The 20,586-nt window shown below is 44.9% G+C and overlaps 1 protein-coding gene across 3 annotated transcripts in view; it reads left to right on the forward strand.

Moving 5' to 3' along the window:
- Window positions 1-20,586, forward strand: part of LOC147689419 (vomeronasal type-2 receptor 26-like) — a 583,477-nt gene that overhangs the window by 422,073 nt on the left and 140,818 nt on the right. Inside the window, exon 2 of one of the 3 annotated variants that reach the window (XM_086940099.1) lies at window positions 9,196-9,423. The exons of 1 other annotated variant lie outside the window; for it this stretch is intronic. In XM_086940099.1, the coding sequence (XP_086796225.1) occupies window positions 9,196-9,423 (228 nt within the window). Of the gene's footprint in view, window positions 1-9,195; window positions 9,436-20,586 lie in introns of those variants that run through there. One more of the 3 variants, XM_086940098.1, reaches the window with a different exon arrangement.

Genomic DNA, 20,586 nt, shown 5'->3' on the forward strand with positions numbered 1-20,586 from the left:
TCAAAGTAACACTTAGTTCATCCAGTGACCGTCTACTCTCTCTAGATACACAAATGCTATCAGAGTCAGATAGTACCATGATTCAGGCATCCATCCATTCAAACTATATGTCAGTCATTCTTCTTCATGTCTCTCATCTGGACAAACCTTACATTTTCTCATGGGGAGCACACTATGCAGTCTGCAATCTCAATAAGTAAGGAATATAAGAGCTTACCACTGCCCGCCACTACCGTGGCAACCCGCACAGCTGTTTCCTCCGGCACTTGCACCGCCTCCTCCCCTGAAGTCTCCTCCTCCACCTCCGCGCTGGGCCCAGCACCAGATGATCCACTTACATAGTACATTTAAGAATGTTAGATGTCATAGACATACACCACTCACTAACATTTTGTCTAGGAATGAAGAAATGTGAATACAGAAACCAATCTAATAATTTGTGACTGTCTACTCTAAAGTAAAAATGTCCCTTTTTCCAGGGAAGGGTGTTGTCTTGCTGCACTTTTTGGCACAACTGATGAATGCTTGCTTTTTAACACGCACCATTTTTCTCATAACAGACAGAAGCTTCACTTCTAAGAACAAATCATCATCATCACCACTAGGACAGAGGGACCAACGATTCAGCACCAAAAAGAAAAATTAGAGTTCAAACCAGGTGAGGGCTCGGCTCGCCCACAATAAATGTGTGAAATAAATCACTATAAGCACTTTTCCATTTTTAATCAACCGTTTATGTTTTATGACAAGCTTGATTTTAATAAATATTTTTACTTTTAATAAAGCTTTAAAACTTAAATAGACTCTGTGGTTTTTGGTCAAGAGTGAATGAGTAAAAGGTTTTGCAATTTGCAAGCATGAGTCCGTGCCTCTGACACTTCTGGACTCTGACTCCGTACTCTTGTCCTGCGTTGGATAATCATCATTGGGGATCAATCATCAATGAATTCGGGAGCTAAATGACTCTGCCACACTTTCTAGTCAGTAAGGAGATTGGGGGTTCTTCAAAGACTGATATCACTGAGGTATGTGGAAAGTCTACCTGTGCCTATTATAATTGATAAACAATGCACTATTTAGTGTCCATAGTTCTGTTTGTGCAGATTTGTCCCTGCAACAGTAGTAGTATGGATTGTCCTCCTATCCAAACCAAAAGTAAAGTAGTATCTTATTCTTTCTGGGTGGTCATTCACCTTTTTATTGTTGGTAATTGTCAAAGCATAAACATTTAGAAGACTTGAAAAGACATTATGGACAATACCAGAGGACTGCACTCAGTGCATAGAGCTATTGCTGACTAGAATGGGAGTTTTGTTTTACTCCTTTTGCCAAATGTGCAATCTTAGTTAGCTACACAGACAGACTTATAGGAATAATCTAGTAATACCACAGGGAGTCATAGTCGAGGCAGGATAAGAATTTAGATACAGTCTACAAGAAGATCAAAGACGATTTAGAAAAAATCGAATGAGGAATGCTAGGAAAAAATAGGTACTCTAGATTAAAATTAAAACTTACCGGGGCCAGCAAAGGAGCCCTCGCCTGACCGATCCTGGCATTGTTCAGCAGCAGCAGCAGCCTCCTCCAATGTCCTCTTGCCCCTGGGGGGAGCTGATGTACAACATGAAAGAAAGAAAGACCCGAAAACATGATGATATTTGTCAACCAAATCAAACATTTCAAAAGAACAATAACAAAATATTTTGGCGAAATAGCAAATAGACAACTTTTCCACGGGATATATTGCCCTATCTCATGTGGTCTACTACGATATTAGTATTGCTTGATTTGCGGACCGTCGACTTGGAAAGTTATGTAACTCACTAAACAAACTACTAAAAAGGTTCGCCTAGGTCTGGCAGGCAGCAGTCCGCAGCACGTGAAGTGACAGACAAACTCCATCGAGATTGCAGATCAGCGACAACACTAAAAAGTTTACTACTACAATAACCAGTCATTAAAATACTCCAACTATCAATCCACCACCACTATTTCTTCTTATTGCAAGGTGTACAAAGGAAGGACTGGACTTGAGTCTGTAGGGGCAGATTTATAAGCCCCTTACGGCTCTTTTGCTCCATTGTTGCGTGACTTTTGTGACGCAGCGGCATTACAAAAGAGGCGCCATGGTGCGGCGTATATTAACAATGTGTTACGTGACGCATATGGGAGATGCATCACGTTGTAAAGCCCTGCGCCATCAGGGGGCGTTCCGGCGCAAGGGAAGGCGTTCCTGCGCAGGAACGCATCCTACAAGTGGCTGAGGGAAATCTACAAGATTTCAATCAGTCACTTTTAGGACAATGATGCGTGACCCAAACCCTGCGCCTGCTTGAAGCAGACGTATGTCTTGACGCAGCATTGGGGTGATAGGGCACCCCAGAGCATTGCTGGAGCTGCGCCATCGTTGCGACGCAACTCCAGCAATGCGCCGCCTTTATGGCACAGATGCGTAACGCTTCGGTGATGTTTTGGGCCCATGGTGCGCCGCATTGTAAATACGGCGCACCATGGGTGGTGGTGGTGGCGTGGCGCACAATTATTGGCGCATCCCTGCTACTTTGCAGGGATGCGCCGGTAATTAAAAATCTGACCCTTAGTGTCTAGCATTACGCAGTTCTTTAAACTACACTCATACATAATTTCTTAGGCCAATGAAATGAACACAAAATCAAAAACAAATAAGCATAGTAGCAACGCTACTGAGAAGGAGAGCAGTGCACCTGAAATGCACAGAAGATTTTGAAATATAATCTACCTACAATGTAATCAGCAGCATTATTGCTCTTGGTAAAAAACAAAAAATTGCAATATAATAACACACAGAGCAGGAGAGAACAGAGTAGTGAAGAAATAGCTACTACTACTCACCAAGCCCGGGGATCTCGAGGCCGAGCAGGTCGATCAAGTCGCGTTCCCGGTCCAGGAGATCCGTCCAACGGTGGGTGACCTGGTTGTAGGTGCGCCGGCCCCGAGAGTGTTGGTACATGGCCCGGCACACCTTCTCCCACCGCTTCCGGCGCTCCCGGATCCCGTAGCCGCTCGCGATCTTGCCGCCTGCCATGATGGTCCTGGCGAGGCGGCGCTGGACATAAAAAACTAGTGTGGCCACCTCCTCCGCGCTAAAGATCTCCCGGGCTGTGACCTGCTCCCCCCTCAAACGCCCGCACGGGAGCTGGGCACAGGGTGCGGGACCCTTCCCCTTCACAGGCTGCTTCCCGGCTCCCTTTACCATGCACTGGGCAGAAAGGAAGGTAAATAATAAATAAGAAATAGAATAGGGAAGAAGAAAAGAAAAGAGTTTAAAAAAGTAGTTTAAAATTAACCAAAAGTAGCAGAAAACACAAAAATATAGAGCTAGAAAAATAGAGGGATAGATAATAAGTAAAATAGATTAAAAAAAACTTCAAACAAGCAAAGGATGGCAGATATTGACAGAGGATACAGAAAGCATGCCCAGAACCATATTAATGAATGAAAAACAAGATGGCCGCGCCCGTTCACGACCGCGTGGGTAAGTTTGCGTGAGATTTTCCTCGCGATCACACGCGAACTTGTACTAGCGAGCCGCACACTTTGCGAGATTACACATAGCGCCCGGAAACGGAAATACGTCACGCAAACAAGATGGCTGCTCCCATGTACGACCGCGAGGGTAACTTTGCCTCGTTGCGCTACCAGCGGCTTGCTAAAACGCACAAAACCACGCAAACTAACACGCCGCAAAAAAACAAATCGCATATTTGCACAAATTTGCGGCTTACGAATTCGATCTCACGCAAATTCGCGCCCCGCCAAATTGCAGAAAAACGATTTTTGATGAAAGCACTCAGCAGGTGCAAAAGTTCAACCTCATCATTAGTAACCATTCCCTGTAGTGCTTCCTGAGGGCCCCCTCCATAGTTCAGTTGCCTACTTGCAACTATTCTATGACCCTGATCTGACCCTCACAGCAGGCTCAGAGAATAGCTACAAGTAGGCCACAAAGGTCCTGTGAAAAAAAATTGCACTGCAACAGAAAGCAATTACACATAGGAAGCAGGCGCCAGACTCAGTGACACATAAATCAACCCCAAATTAATTCATGTCAGTTGAAGCAGGGCAGGTGTGCTTTTCTCCCCATAATCTACAGTGATGAACCAGAGGGTGGCAGTGATGTACCAGTGGGTGGCATGGGTGAACCAGAGGGTGGCAGTGGTGAAACAGAGGGTGCTGTGATGAACCGGACGTAGAAACAACATATACGCGACCCGAAAAGTAAGTTCCCGTTTGCGAACTGGTCAAAACCCTCGCGAACTGGCAGAAACCCTTGCGAACACAAAAAAAAGAAAAAATCTGCAAATTTGCGGGGGTTCGCGGATTTTGCGGATTGCGAATTCGTGAATAAGCAAATTTGCGAACCGCGAATTCGCAAAATTCTCCCACGCTTAAAAATCAACAAACATGGGGACATTTAAAATCTGCATGATGTTGGAAGAAAAAGACGCACATTTGGTGTTGATACCTTATGTGTACAAAAAGTTTCAAGGGCCCAAGCGCAAACTACCCCAAATAGCCACAAAAAGGCTTAGCACGGGGGCGGGGAGGCCTAGCAGCGAAGGGGTTAATCGCATGCACACAGACAACATAAGGAAGGTGGGAGGGGTCAAGGGCAGCAAGCTGGCTACACAAGGCAGGTGGGCGGGGCAGTGACAGCACAAAAGACCATCCATTGCAAGCAGGAGGATTAATGGCAGCAAAACAGCCATAGAGGGCAAGAGGGAGGGGGCAAGGTCAAGCACAAAGGAGCATGGAGGGAAGAAGAGAGAGGTACGGGCTGGGAACAGACAAGTGAGGGCAGGAGAATGGAGCAGGGGCTTTACAAAACACAAAGCTGGGCAGGCAGGAGGTGCAGTTGTAGCAAAAATGAGCATGGAGGGCAGAAGGGAGTGGCAACAAAATGGACTGTGGAAGACAGAAGGAAGCGGATAGGGTCATGGAACTCGGTCAACGGAAGGGAGGGTGGAGGGGTCAGGGATAGGTGACAGCCGTCTGCCAATGCTGGGCAGGGAGGAGGGACAGTAGCAGCTGAACAGAGAACTCAGAGTAGACAGGAGGTGCAGTGGCAGATCCATGGAACTTAGTGGGCAAAATGGCGGGAGCAGGGGCATGCACATAGACTTCAGAGGGCAGGGGGAAGAAAGGTAGGCTAAGCAGGAGTGCAATGATCAATCAATCAATCCATCAATCAGGGGAATCGTAAGCATGCTACTCACTCATGTGGGTCTCAAGGCACTGGGGGGGGTATCCGCTGGTCTGTGTAGCCGAAGATCCAGGTCTTGAGAGTTATTCTGAAGGTGTTCATGGAGGGTGCGCATCTGATGTCTGCCGGTAACTCGTTCCATGTCTTGGCTGCAATGTGGGAGAAGGATCTTCCGCCTGCTCCGGCACTGTGGATGCGCAGGGTTTTTGCCAGTGCGAGGTTGGAGGATTGGAGGTTTCATTTGGGTATGTGGAAATTGATTCTGTCATTGAGGTATTCAGGTCCGTTGTTGTGTCGCCATTTCTAGGTGTTGGTGAGGATTTTGAAAGTGACTCTTTTCTCCATGAGGAGCCAGTGGAGTCTTTGTAGGTGTTGGCTGATGTGTTCTTGCCGGGGAAGCAGGGGATGAGTCTGGCTACGGTGCTCTGTATGGTCTGGAGTTAGCGGAGTAGGGACTTGTTGATGCCTGTGTAGAGTGCATTTCCATAGTCCAGTCTGCTGGTGATGAGTGTGTGGGTGACGGTCTTCCTTGACTCGGGGGGATCCATTTGAAGGTCTCACAGAGTATGCAGAGGGTGTTGAAGCAGCTAGATGTGACGCCGTTGACCTGTCAGTTCATGGTGAGTGAGGAGTTGAGGATGATACCCAGGTTCTTTGCGTGGTCTGAGGGGGTGGGTGGGTTCCCGAGGGCTGTCGGCCACCAAATGTTGTCGCATGCTGAAGGGGTGGTTCCAAGGATGAAGACTTCTGTATTCTCGGCGTTGAGTTTCAGACAGCTGTAGGTCATCCAGTCTGCGACGTCTTGCATTCCTTTCTGGAAGTTGAGTTTGGCAGTGGTGGGGTCTCGGGTGAGGGAGAGGATGAGCTGGGTGTCGTCGGCGTAGGATACGATGCTGAGGCCATATTTTCGGACAATGGCTGTGAGTGGGACCATGTATATATTGAAGAGGGTCGGGCTCAGTGATGATCCCTGTGGGGCTCCGCAGCTGATTTTCGTAGGATCGGAGAGGAAGTGTGGTAGTGTGATTCTCTGGCTTCTTCCGGTGAGGAACGATTGGATCCAGTCAGGGCTCTCCTTACCTCTAGTCATCCAAGGAGCCTCGCGTTATGATAAGAGCATAGCCTAAGGCAGTGGAGGGTAGGAGGAGTGGGCAGGAATATCAAGCTGACTAGAAGACAGTGGCAGCACATCGGATTGTGCAGGATAGGGGGGAGGAGGCAGATGCATGGACTGGGACAACAGAATGCAGGGAGGAAGTGGGTACTGGCAGAAAGCTAACTGTGCAGGGCAATGGCAGAGCATCGGCCACACAGAGCTAAATGAGTGGAAAGAGGTCTTAGGTTATGGAGGGCAAGGATGAGTGGAGCAGGTGTTTGTATTTATATAGCGCCTTCTACCCTGAGGTCTCGTAGTGCTGTATTCATACCGCTGTGGAACCCTTCCTGGCTTTCCTGTGAAGTGCCCACTCCTGGGCACCCCCAAGGTGAAGCCAGGCATCCAAGCGCTGCTGGGGCCGTTGTGGAGATTAAGCAAGCTATTGCCCAGAGTCACAGAGTGGGACTGCTTTGACCCTTGCATATTAAATCAGTCATGACATATTCATTGACTACATTTATACCACCCTTTATCACATCTGAAATGACATCATTGTTGATAATACTGTGCATGGTGGGGACACAAGTTATAGTTACTTTAGGGTTTCTTCCCAGTGGATGTGAAAAATAAGATTAAAACATAATCAAACTTTCCCTCTGGTAAATTCCCCCCTCCCTGCAACCCTGTGTGGCAGACTTGAAACTACCAACCTCCCCAACAATTCAGAGCTCCTGTTACTCCAAGAAAGTGTAGAGCGAGCAGGTTGCTGTGTGAGGTCCCTGGTAATTTTTTGTCCTTTCTCACCCCCAAGAATACCATTATATTTCCATGTCATTTCTGGGGCTTCGCACAGCAGGAGTGAGGTCCAGAAGAGTCCAGGCAATGTGCCTACCTACTATGATGCTACTATGATGTAGGAAGGCATCTCTCAGTTCAGTAGTCTCGAAGGTCTTACTGAAATCAACAGCACTAGAAAAGTCCATAGTCTCCAATCCCAGTGTTGCTATCACTTCATCAAATGCTTCACATGGGCTTTCCCTTCTCAGGAGTCACAACATGTCAGGTCTCGTATCTTCAGGGAAAAAACATCATATATTAAGGGTCTTTCACTCTCAGCACCTTTTACATAACATTGAAGCTCCATCAAAAGTGATGTACTTTTAGCTTAAAGTCTGTAAAAAAATGTATGATGGCATTTTAACATTGTAAGTTTCTTGGGGACTTAGGATTGCATCCCTATCTCAATTATTAAAATGTGTGCAATAATGGTTCGGTGTGGGTCTACAGGGCTGGGTGGTAATGTTGGGGCTCTATAGTCATGTACCACTGAAAAAAACTTGGAGAGGGCTTTGGGATTCAAAGTGTGTATTATAAAGTCCTCCAGGAAGTGTTCAACACTTGGCCCTTTTGCCCACTCAAGGACCCCACCACTCAAATATTGTTCCTTCTGGAGGAGCCCTGGTAGTCTAACAGCTTGGACATCATCATCACATTGTCTTTCATTAAGTGGTCCCCTTGACCCCGAAGGGCCTTTTCAACAGCCTTTAGTGCGGCCAGCGAGGTCTTGGTCTCTGTGACCCTTTCCCATGAAGTCCTAGGATGCTTGTTTCCAGTCCAGGGAGGACCTGGCTTGGCAGGTCAGGCTGGACTGATCCCATGGGGCACAGGGTCAAGACTGATTTGCATATGGCTAAGTTCAAACTGGAATGGCATGGTGAGCAAAAAAACGATGGATTTAGGCCCAGATCTCTGTACTGGGGTTAATGTATGATGCATGTCAGGGACAGAGCCATATCTACTAAGATATGCTGCATTTCTGCTCACGCCCTGCGCTGCTGCACTCTGTACTGCCTAGCACCAAACTAGGCTCCCTCGCACCATTCTGCAAGGGGACCTGTGTTAAGAGGATTAATTCAATCCTATAAGGAATTTTCCTCCTTCTATGTGTGCCACAGAATGCAGTACACATTGAACAAGGAAATAAGGATGAGAAATAAAGTTATTTTGCCTCATTACATCTCACTTGGAAAGGCGTGTCATTTTGATGCAACCCCAGTTCACTGTTTTTGATTAACTCTGTTTGTTTTTTTGTGAGTTTTATGTAGCATGAACTAGACCTGAGACATCGGGTGTCAGAGAGCTTTACATGAGGGTTTGCATCAGTATCCATGGGTGGAAGCTTCGGAAAACCCATGCTCCACCTTTGAAATATTTTCACAACCTGGGTACTGCAAGCCAGTGATAGGGGATGCTGTTTGTTACTCTGGATTTACTAAGCCACAAAAAGCCATGTCAGGTGGCTCTGTGTGGCACAGTAAATCCCATTCCAGGTCTTGCACTGCCTTGCATTCCCTTGCATCACCTTGCATGACACAAGGGGAACGTAAACCCTAAGTAAATCTGCCCCTTTGTACCAAGTCCTGCCACACCGATCCTGGCACTGTCCACTGAATGACTCCAGTTATTGCCATCATGGCATGACCAACTCCTGCGACACCTCTCACTTCAATTGCACGCGTCTGCTGAGTACCCGCATCCAATGCCCCTTCAACAGGCGCAGTGTGGTCTCTACCACTGCAGCCATCTTGTTATTACTAGAGCACATTCACTGCCTCAGTCTGGCATGGCTGCAGCTCTGCACTGCATCGTCTGCTGCAGAAATACACCTGGACAACTGCAGTTGTCCTGAGCTGCATTGAGGTAGACCCTTTTTGGCCTCTGACCCACCAAATGTGCTTTATTCAAAGCTTCTTCTGCAAAAATGGTATGTCGATAAGTAGCAGCCCACTGCTGTAGGAATTATTGCGGCTTATGGTTATTTGCTGTGTCCTCTTTCAATCTCTCTGTCTTCTTCCAGTTACATCATTACATGCAGAATCTTCATTTTAAAACTTCCTCTGGTGATGAAATCTACTTTGATGATCGAGGGGACCCTCCCACGCGCTTTGACATTTCCAGTTGGATTTTCTACAACCGCTTTAATGCTACAAGGATCAAAGTGGGAAGCTTCCAAATAAACCCTTCTGGGGAAGAACAGTTCATCATTGATGACCGCGCCATTCCCTGGCACCCTGCCTTTAAACAGGTAATGGCTCCTGTCTGATTTGGGAACAAACTTGGAAAAAAGGTCAGAAACATGTTAATGTGAAAGGACAATAATAAACAAATGGAAAAGTAAGTGTTGCCTCATTCACAGTCTGTATCAGAGGGTGATCACAATAAATCGAAGTTCGGCTGCCCTTCAAAACTCTAAGGGGCTTATGTACTAGTTTTTAAAGCATGGCAAAGCAACAAGTCACTTTGCAGCGCTACTATGCATCAAAAGTAAACAGCAGGAATGGGTCATATCGCTGAGATATGGTGCATTCCTGTGCTTTCTCACTGCGCTGGCGCATAATTGGCTGACTACCGTCAATGCAGGCACCCTTGCACCATGGTGCAAGGGAATGCATGATGTTACAACGCATACATTTACATCGCAGTACATTACATTAAGATTTTTACAACGCAAGTCATTACAGCGACTTGCGTTGGAGGGCCCTGTAGTATAATTTACTATTCCAACTCCAGCCTACATACAGTAGGGAAGGTGTTGGATAATAACTTATACTATTCCTTGTCCCAGAGCGCCATCCAGCGCAAGTCGTTGTAACGACTTGCGTTGTGAAAACCGTGATGTAATAGCATTGCGATGTAATCCCCGCGTTGTAAACAATGTTTCCCAGTGCGGGTGCCTGAATTGTAGTAACTATTGTTTTTGTGCAGGAAGGGACACCTTCCCACACAAAAAATAATAATTGGAGGAATTTTTCTCCTATATGTGCTGCAGAAAGTAGCACCCAAAGAAAGAGGAAAAAAATAGGGCGAAATAAAGTTATTTCTCCTCGTGCATTCCCAGGATTAAACTTACAGAGCCGCCCAAGGAAGGCCTCTTTGACACAGAGTAAGGCAACACAGATACCTGTGCTGCTTTGCCTAACTCATATCTACAAGGACATGAAAAGCCACGTAAAGTGGCTTTGCGTGGCCTCGTAGATATGGGTCAGCACTCTGCATAGCTGGTGCGCCAAAAAAAGTGTCCCTGGCCAATTTAAAGGTGGAATAATGTGGGGTTCCATCACAGAGCCTAAATTAGCTCAGATAGCTGAAACCTTTACCTGACGGCTTGTCTTCCACTTGACCACCAGCTTATAGTAACAGATGCAAGTGTTGTACTGGGCAGAATGAAGGTCAACACATATTTCTGGCTACAATGTCAGACTTGGCGACCCATGGCTAGGTAATTATTTAATGACTCCCACACTCAAGAACAATGTTGGAAGCAGTGTTTTCTGGTTGGCTGAGACAAAGATCCAGCCAGCCAGAATCCTCCACCCCTGTCAAAGGGCCGGTAATTACACTTACTGTATAACCTGTGCTCACCCTGGGGTAGCTTGGCACTGAGCAGTCAGGCTTATCGCAGAGGCAATGTGTAAAGCATTGGTAGAGCACTCACTAATGATAAATACCCCACGCGGTACAATAGAGATTTCACACAAGACGAATGTCTGACAAAATATCGAAATCAAAAATATCGAAATACAAAAATATCGGAACAAAAATATCGAAGTCAAAAATATAGGAATCCTATCCCTAACAAGGTAAGTACAAAAATATCGAAAAAATAATATCGTAGTACAAAAATATCGAAATTAAAAATATCGTTTTTTTAAATGTATTAATAATAATGTAAAAATAATTATAAAATACATATAATGTTACAAATATTAAATAAAAATATTAAAACATAATTAAAAAATTAAAACTAATACATATACATTTAAAATACATCAAAAACTTAATAATTTAATGTAATTTTATATTTTTTAATTTCATTTAATTGATTTAATTTAAATTTATTTTATTTTTACCCTGTACGACTGTACCCCAAAAACCCAAAACTGACCCTGAACCCTAAAAATACCCCTTTACCCAAAAACCCCAAACTGACCCTGAACCCTAAAAATATCCCTGTACCCCAAAAACCCAAAACTGACCCTAAACCCTAAAAATACCCCTTTACCCAAAAACTGAAAACTTACCCTGAACCCTAAAAATACCCCTTTACCGAAAAACTGAAAACTGACCCTAAACCCTAAAAATACCCCTTTACCCAAAAACTGAAAACTGACCATGAACCCTAAAAATATCCCTTTACCCATGAACTGAAAACTGACCCTGAACCCTAAAAATACCCCTTTACCCAAAAACTGAAAACTGACCCTGAACGCTAAAAATACCCCTTTACCCATGAACTGAAAACTGACCCTGAACCCAAAAAATACCCCTGTACCCATGAACTGATAACTGACCCTGAACCCTAAAAATACCCCTGTACCCAAAATTAATTAATATCATTTAATTACCAATTATTTATTAATTAACAATAACAATAAAGTAAATATATTAGCACATTTGCTGTAATTCATTTAATTTAATAATTAATATTATTTTGCCCAATTACTTAATTAAGAATAACAATAAATTATATATAAAAAAATTACTCTAATTGATGTAATAAAATAATTAATAATAATTAATCACCAACTAATTAATAATTATAAATATGTAAAAAAATATAATAATTAATTAACTAATTAATCGAAATTAATTACCAATTAATTATTAATTAAAATATGTACAAACATATATCAATTAATTAATTATTATTAAATTACTTCCCACCCTATTCCCCTATAAACCCATAACCCGCTACAGAACATATTTATCAATTAATCAATTAATTAAAAATAATTAAAAATTAATTCTCAATTAATTAATTAATAATTCCTACTAATTAATAATTAATTTAACATAATTAAATTACTTCCCACCCTATTCCCCTATAAACCCACAACCCGCTACAGTAGTAAAAGACAATATTTAATTAAATTACATTAAAAATAAATAATAAAACATAATAAATACAATATAATATACACTAAATTTATTTAAAAATTGATATTAGTAACATCAAAGTTATTAATTTCGATATTGTTAACATGGATATTTACAACTTCGATATTACTGATATCATACCAATATCGATATTTAGACTGTCGATATTACTTACCTTCGATATTTTTGTATATCGATATTTAAACTTCGATATTTTGGTATATCGATATTTAAAACTCGATATTTTGTCTGTGTACCACACAAGACATATGTAAAAATTGTTTGTATTCAGCACATGTATATAATCAATGCAAAATCAACGTCATGTACTTTTGGGCATAAATCACACTTGGAATTATTACTAGGAATCCTAGGCTCGCTTGTGTTGTAAAAATATCACGAATATGCACACTGGGGACAATTCCTAATCTAACCCCCCCACACACACACACACACACAGTACACAGCACATTTAAGCTGTGCAAAATGCCTTTACACCCAAGACCCATCCCAACAATCCTTATAATTTAATCCCACACAGTTATAGGGGGCACCCTAGGTCACAGCAAAATCAGAAAAATGTACATTTAGGAAATTAGACCACTTTTCAGCAGCACCTCGGACCAGGGCCATGCAGGTACAACCAGTGTTAAATGTAAACATGCTTTTGGTATGAAATGAACACATAAAACCGCACTGCAGGCCAATGTTGTGAAACACTGGCTGTACGAACACTGTCACTTCCACACACATTCACTCCACACCGCTACGCGGTGTCACTGGTACCAGCCAGTCTGTATGGAATGTTCTTACACTCATACACACTCGGCACCCAAATGCGATGCACTGATACTCAGCAGGTCAACTAATAACACTCTGCAAACCCCGAGGCCCAAACCTTCCTCCACCCTCCAGTTCACCCTGACTGTTCCACAACCCCGGATGGAAGATCCCCAGATAGCGTTTAGAATGGGGTCTCGGGAACAGGTGAAGAAAGTAACAAGTTAAATTAAAAGTTAAACATACATTTCAGGGGTTTGGCCGCCACTCAGGAAGTCACCCACAGGTCTCAAAACAGAAAGGAGTTACGCAGTCTCCTGACCCACTTATAAACTGACTCAGAAGCATTGCTCCAGCCCAGTTAAATCGTTTGCTACTATCTGGTGCCAAGATGTCTTCGGAAGAGGCCAGGTGAGAAAAGGTCAGTTGGTCTGCCGAGATGAGGGTCAGGAAGGAAACAAAAATGAATGGGGAATAACGCAGGTGAGCCTCTCGAATGCAGAAGGCACCCCCTCAGCCACATGTGGATCTGTGTCATACCCAGGCAGTCCAGGCACAAGGTCTGGTGCACATTGGGATGAGTCATACCAACCACTTCAGGTCACACAAACAAAGAGTTGTATATTCCGTATGTCCCTTGAAATGAGGCACAATGGCCGGTTCACGTTGATATGGGTTGCACTAGGAAATTCGGATCACACAAAACGAAGAGTCGCAAATTCTGTACTTTCCTGCAAATGAGGCATAACGTTCCGGTGCACATTGATTTGGGTTACGCCAGACCAGCCTGGTCAAATACAGAGGAGCAAGTTCAGCAGAGCAGCATGAAGTAGAATGAGGCACTACTATGGGTACACCCCGATCTCCGAGGGTCGCACCTATGAATTGGAATGATGGAGCAGAAATCAGGTGTATTGGGCAGTAACTGGGAAAGACCTATCTCTTCATCACCAAAGGCAAATAGTTACCTTAGCACACAGGTACTCATAGTACGGCCTGCGGGCCGCCATCGGCCCGGCAAGCCTTCCTTGTCAGCCCGCGGACCTTGAAGACATCGTACCCATGTTTTACAAAAAACATTTTTAAAGAGTGTCTGCAAACACTGCTGATTGCAGCAGCGACACTCTGAGAGACACTGCTGCTCTGTGGGGGCTGGGCGATTAATTCCAGCGATAGTCAGAGTGGAGCTGCAGGGGCGCTAAGAGGTGTGAAATACAACACAGCTCCATTAACATTCAAATGGTCTTTTAAAGACCTGTGAAGTGCTCGGGTGCGGCGGAGTATGTGCCCGGGAAGCTGACACACAGGCAGGGTGAGATGACGAGGGTGACAGAGGGAGAGGGAGGGAGGGAAAGGGGCAAAACAGAGGGAGAGGGAGGGTGGGAGGGAGGGAAAGGGAGGGATACAGAGGAAGAGGGAGGGAAGGTGAGAAAAACAGAGGGAGACGGAGGGAAAGGGAGACAGAGAAATGGAGACAGAGAAAGGGAAACAGACAGCGGGAGGAAGACAGATAGAGGGAGGGAGATAGACAGAGGAAGGAGGGCAACAGAGTGAGGAGGGTGACAGAGGGAGGAAGGCGACAAAGGGAGGAGGGCGACAGAGGGAGACAGAGGGAAGGATTTGGAGTAAGGGAGATGGAGTGAGGGAGACAGAGTGAGGGAAGGGAGTGAGAGAGGGAGATATGGAGGGGGAGTGAGGGAAGGAGAGTGAGGGAAGGAGAGTGAGGGAGGGAGGGAGTGAGGGAAGGGGAGGGAGGGAGTGAGGGAAGGAGAGTGAAGGAGGGAGTGAGGGAAAGGGAGTGAGGGAGGGAGGGGGATTGAGGGAAGGGGAGTGAGGGAAGGGGAGTGAGGGAAGGGGAGGGATTGAGAAAGGGAGGGAGGGAGGGAGGGAAGGGGAGTGAGGGAAATGGAGAGAGTGAGGGAAGGGGAGTGAGGGAGGGAGTGAGGGAAGGGGAGTGAGGGAAAGGGAGTGAGGGAGGGACATCATCTCTGTACGAGGCGCATTGTTGGAGGCGCTTACCTTACCCTGACCTGCATCAGGACCTCGCCGCACCCGCTCTGCGGGTGCCGCATCGCCGGTTTTCGAGTGGGGCAGAATCTTTGGAGTTTGTTGGGAGTAGAAGTGAGAAGGACTTGTGGCTAAGGGCTCCAGCAGGGCTGCGAGCGTTGCAGGGACTCCATTTCCCAGGAGTCCCTGCGTGACCGTGTGACAGCTTCCGGTCGGCTCTCCCTGTTGGCCCGCCCCCCGCCCTCAGCAATTCTCCCCTATATATTGGAACGTCCCTCCCGCAGCGCGGGACGCAGCTCGGGGCGAAGAACGGGCAAAGAGCGGGCCGTTTGAGGCCGTTAGAGGCTGGGAGAGACTGGACTGGGCCACTCTCTTTTGGCCCTAACCCTCGCTAATATCTGCACTGCCAGTTTGAAAATCTGACCAGCCACCATGTCAACCCGTGAGTACAAAGATAGGGCAGCTAAGTCTAAACTGAAAAATGGTACACTAGATGACTTTATTACCAGGACCCACACAGCCATTGACACGAGATTGCCAAAATGCAGCACAGAGTGTCCATCGAATTAGACGCTGCTAGAAGATTATCACAGGAGTTAGCAGCGGCCAAAAAATCTTCCCTGGGGTCTATAGCTTTCGCTAAAACACCTGACCGTCCAATTGGTCCTGCTCCTACCCTGATCTTAACCGAGGCAGATATTCACCAGCCACTAGTACCCACTACATCTATACGAAAGGGGGGGTCGCCACTAGTATCCATTAATTCTTCTTTAAAAACTTCAATGGTCGGGGCAGATGGGGAAGAGAAGGAGGGTGAGGGCGGCCCTTTGGGAACGGCGCCAACACCCAAATCTATGGAATTGGGCGGGGAGAATTCTTGTACCCTACAACAAGGGCCACACAATAAAAGGAAGCGTAATAATATAACAGCATACGCAAGGAAAAAAGCCAAGATTGCGAAGGCACAGCTATCCACCAAGGCACCATCTTTGCTACCACTAGATCCATCCCCAGTGAGTAACACACAGCCACCTGAACTAAGACCAGAACCCAGCCCTGAATCACTGGAAGTAACTTATGAAAATAATAATCTCGTAATAGAGAGTGAAACTAGTGGGGTTCCACTTTGCATCATAAAAGGGAAAGATGTAGAATTTTTGACTGTTGTGTGGGAAACACTCAAGAAACTGTTAATTCCCCTTGAAGTGAAACTCTCACATATAGGATCTAAGCTCTTGGAGAGGGAAAAAAGTGTTTCGAACCAAGATAAAAAAACAATCTATACACAAGATGAAGGATCTTATGGCCAGTCTAGAGAAGCTGGTAAAAAGTATGCTGACTCCCCTGATGGAAAAAACCCAAATTATTAACCTAAAACTAGATCAACTAGAGTTCTTAACATCTAAACATACGGCTCTACTGGAGAGTCTTCTAGATAATAGTAAACAACCTGCTGCTACTGGGGGTAATAACATTACTATAGTAAAAAAGAGCGCTAAGAAAAGCCAGCCACAATCTCAGCAACCGAAAACTGCAGTATCTGCAGATCCTAACGGTATTACCCCTAGTATAGTGCCAGCTACTTTGTCTAAAACCACTGTGGGATCTCAGTTAAAGAACTCCTTGGCGGTAGCAACACCAGTAAATACAGCTGCCCCAGCCCTGCTAAATGCTGAGGGGAAAGAAACTCCAGTTAGCAAGCCCTTAGCTCCTAGTAAAACACCCCTGCCTGGTAAACAAATCTATGTAAATATACCCCCCGAGGCTGCTCCCTATATGGCAATTTTGACAGGTGTTCCATTAATCGCAGCGAATAAATATGAGAAAATGGAGGACCTTCTAAATAAAACAAAATTTTGGCTAAATAATAACAGGCCCCGTTCTCAAGACACTGCTACAAAAATTTTAAGTGTGCGGAGGGTCCCCTGGGTTGGGCCAAGCAAGAAAGACCTGGAGGGAGATTGTATCCTGATTAATTTTAGAGACATCTGGGTTAAGGATATGATCTGCAGCAAAGCAAGGTTCGGTAGGATGGGGGACATCCAGTGTGTGGGACTTGAATATTTTTACCCAAACCTTTATCACACCATCTCAAACCCCAACCACCCGGGCAAAGATCACACAACAGTAATCACTCGGGTTGGGCACATAACTTGACCATGAACCAAGGTACACAAAATTATTGTGGCCCTTGGCATGAGATAAATGGCCCCTTTATGAGACCACCGAGTATGGGTCCTTTTACACAAGTCCCGTATAACCCACGAAGACCTAGGTATCAGGGTGAGGAACATCCAGGATGGATCTCAAATAATAATATCCCATTGAGAAACCGCTTTGATCCATTAATGGGTATGGACGGTGTAGATTGACCATCATCTAGGTCTAAGGGAAATGCGCCTTCCGCGCTAGACTTGGGAAAGAGTAAAAACACAGGGATAGCCCGCAATAATAACCAAGTTGCGGTGATTGGCGATTGTGATACTGTGAGTATCGGCCCCTCATGTGCATAGAATGGTGTTACTTGTGGAGGAGATACCATCTTGGGTCGTGAGAATCACACACTATCGTCTGGACAAGACCTTTCAAATACAAGAGACATCCTGGGAAGTACTCATGGGAAACCGGGGCTGTCTCTAATATCTTGGAACATTGCTGGACTTGCAGGCAGATTGGAGGATGATGCGTGGTTGGATTATGTAGGAGCCCAGGGGATCCTGTGTCTACAGGAGACTTGGACTAGGACTGCCTATGACATTGAGGGCTTTCAATCTTTCAATGTTTTGGCCGTTCCATCGACATCTGGGAGGGCAAAGGGTGGCATAATGACAGCGCTGTCCATAAAACTACAGAAATTGACAACTTTGAAACTGGTGGACACAAATTGGTATCAATTGTTGTTATTAGAGCATCTCTTTCCAGAACCTGTGTTGTTAGTCAACTGGTATCACAATATCTTTAATGGCCGTGATACATCGATAATCCAAAGTCTGGAGGACGCAATGGGCAAAGTACGAAGCGAGCATCCTTTATCGTCTATCATTTGGGTTGGAGATTTTAACTGTTCGTTGTGCAGTTTTGGAGATTCGAATGTGTGTGGACTGGAGGACTTAAACACACAGCCCTTGATCCACTTCAAACACACACCCCAGGGGGATGCTTTGAACAATATTATTATCTTGAATGACTTGTGTGTGGTGGAACCTTGGTCAGCCCCCAATATACCGCAAATACCAACTTTCCAGGGTACAAGGGGAGAGATGAGTACCATCGATTTTGTCCTGGTATCCAGTAGCTTTCTTAAATATGTTGAAAAGCTCGAGGTGGTGGCTAATCCCTCAAGCGATCATAACCCCCTAATGTTGTCATTGTGCCTCCCAGTACAAGAATCACCAAAGACCTGGGACCAGTCAATTAAGTACAGCAAGAATCAGGGAGTTAGTTTAAAATCGGGGAAGGTAAATACGACAAAATTGGAGGAAGATATTTTTGTTAGCTGTAAAACGGAAATGGAATCATGTCTACTCCCAGCACCTGACCCCCATAAGGTTATTGAGAGTTTTGAGAAACTGTGTGGGCATGTAGCAAAGCACCTTAGGAAACCCAAGGGAAAGGGCGGCCAAAAGGCCTTTAGATGGTTTGACTCTGTTTGTTCTGCCACACACCAATCCCTAAAACTAGCCTTGCGTCAAAAACCAAGAAACAGGGAACTTGTAAGAACTAGTAGAAAGGCTTACAAGGAGGCTATTGTAAAAAGAAAGCAGGACCTAAAAAACATTGCTTGGGAAGACCTTGAAAAGGCTGCAGAACTAAAAGACAGTAGACTCTTTTGGGAGGTCCTAAACCGCCCCCTTTTTAAGAATGACAATAAAGAAACTATAGTTATGCAGGTCACCGCTGAACAATGGGTACTACATTTTACTAAGATTTTTAATCCTAATTCTATTCCAATAACGGCAAGTTCGGATAGTACAGGGGAACTGGCGTCATCTCCCTCGGCTTTGACCCTCAGCTCTTCACTTACACTGATAGAGATTGAGGAAGCTATAGGGAAGGGTTTATCATTAAAAGCTCCAGGCCCAGATACTGTCCCCTTGGACCTTTTTAAACATAACGTTAATCTGTGGGCACCCCTATTATTGAATGTATTTAAGGCTGTTGTGGTCGGGCGCATCCCTGGTTCCTGGAAGGAGGCAATTGTAGTGCCGATCTTCAAGAAGGGTGATAGGTGCGACCCATGTTGCTATCGTCCTATATCCCTAATAGATGCTTCATGCAAAATCTTGGGCAGGGTTATCCTAGCCAGATTAGAAAGCTGGGCAGACTCAACAGGTCTTATAGTTGATTCCCAATATGGATTTAGGCGAGGAAAGGGGACTGTCGAGCAGTGCCTGAATTTGGCACTAATTATAGGCAAGTACATGAAGGCAAAAAAGTCCGCAATACATCTCGCCTTCATCGACCTGTCAAGTGCATTCGACACTGTTTGTAGACATAAGTTGTGGCAGATGATGGATGACATGGGCTTCGAGGAACCATTGGTCACATTGCTTCGGAGGCTACATGCAGCAACAGCTGTATCAGTTAGATTTGGCCCTGGAGGCGAAATGACAGAATCGATTCCATCAACTGAGGGTGTGCGTCAAGGATGCATTCTGGCGCCTTTCCTTTTTTTGGTATACACAAACGGGTTTGAAAAGTACTTATTAGACCAGGGTTGCGACTTTCCAAAAATTAATGGCAAAAGTATTCCCATGCTTTCCTATGCAGACGATACCGTCTTAATGACCTTAACGGGGAATAGCATGCAAGTATGTTTAGATGCCTTTAATACTTTCATGCTGGACCTTGACTTAAAGGTAAACTTCGACAAATCTTTTGTAATGTGTTGTGGTCCCAAAGGGTCAAACATCAGGAAGTTTGTGGTAAATAATCGCACAATTGGAAAGGTGGAGAAATTTAACTATTTAGGTAATTTGTTTAACACCAAACTAAGCTGGACTCCAGTTATGAAGGTTCGAGCCCAGAGTGCGACCCGGGCAATAGAGGGCATCTTCCGTTTTTGTAGCAAATTGGGCCAAAAACATGTTAAGCACCTCAAAACCCTCTATACATCTAAATGTCTATCGATGGCCACTTATGGGGCAGGGGTGTGGGGGACTGAAACACCAACTGTTATACAGGTGGTGGAAAATAATTTCATAAAACGGGTTTTATCGGTCCCCAAAGGTTCCTCAAACATCTTTTGCCACAAAGAAATGGGAATGGTCAGTGTTTCTGATACTATTCGTTTGTCCCCTTTATTGTTATGGGGCAAAATATGGCGATCTGAAGACCTGCAACTTACTAAAGATATCATCATCGATTGCATGGCCTTAGAAAATTAAAAACAGATCCCTTGGCTGTCCTACGTTTGTAACATGTTTAATAAGATTGGCTTGGGTTCCTTTTTTGACAATCCAGAAAAAATAGAGGGAAACCAAAAGGCGGTCATAAAGACAATGTACTGGAAATCATTGAATTC

This window comes from Lissotriton vulgaris, chromosome 10, assembly GCF_964263255.1.
Source record: "Lissotriton vulgaris chromosome 10, aLisVul1.2, whole genome shotgun sequence".
Taxonomy (NCBI): Eukaryota; Metazoa; Chordata; class Amphibia; order Caudata; family Salamandridae; genus Lissotriton; species Lissotriton vulgaris.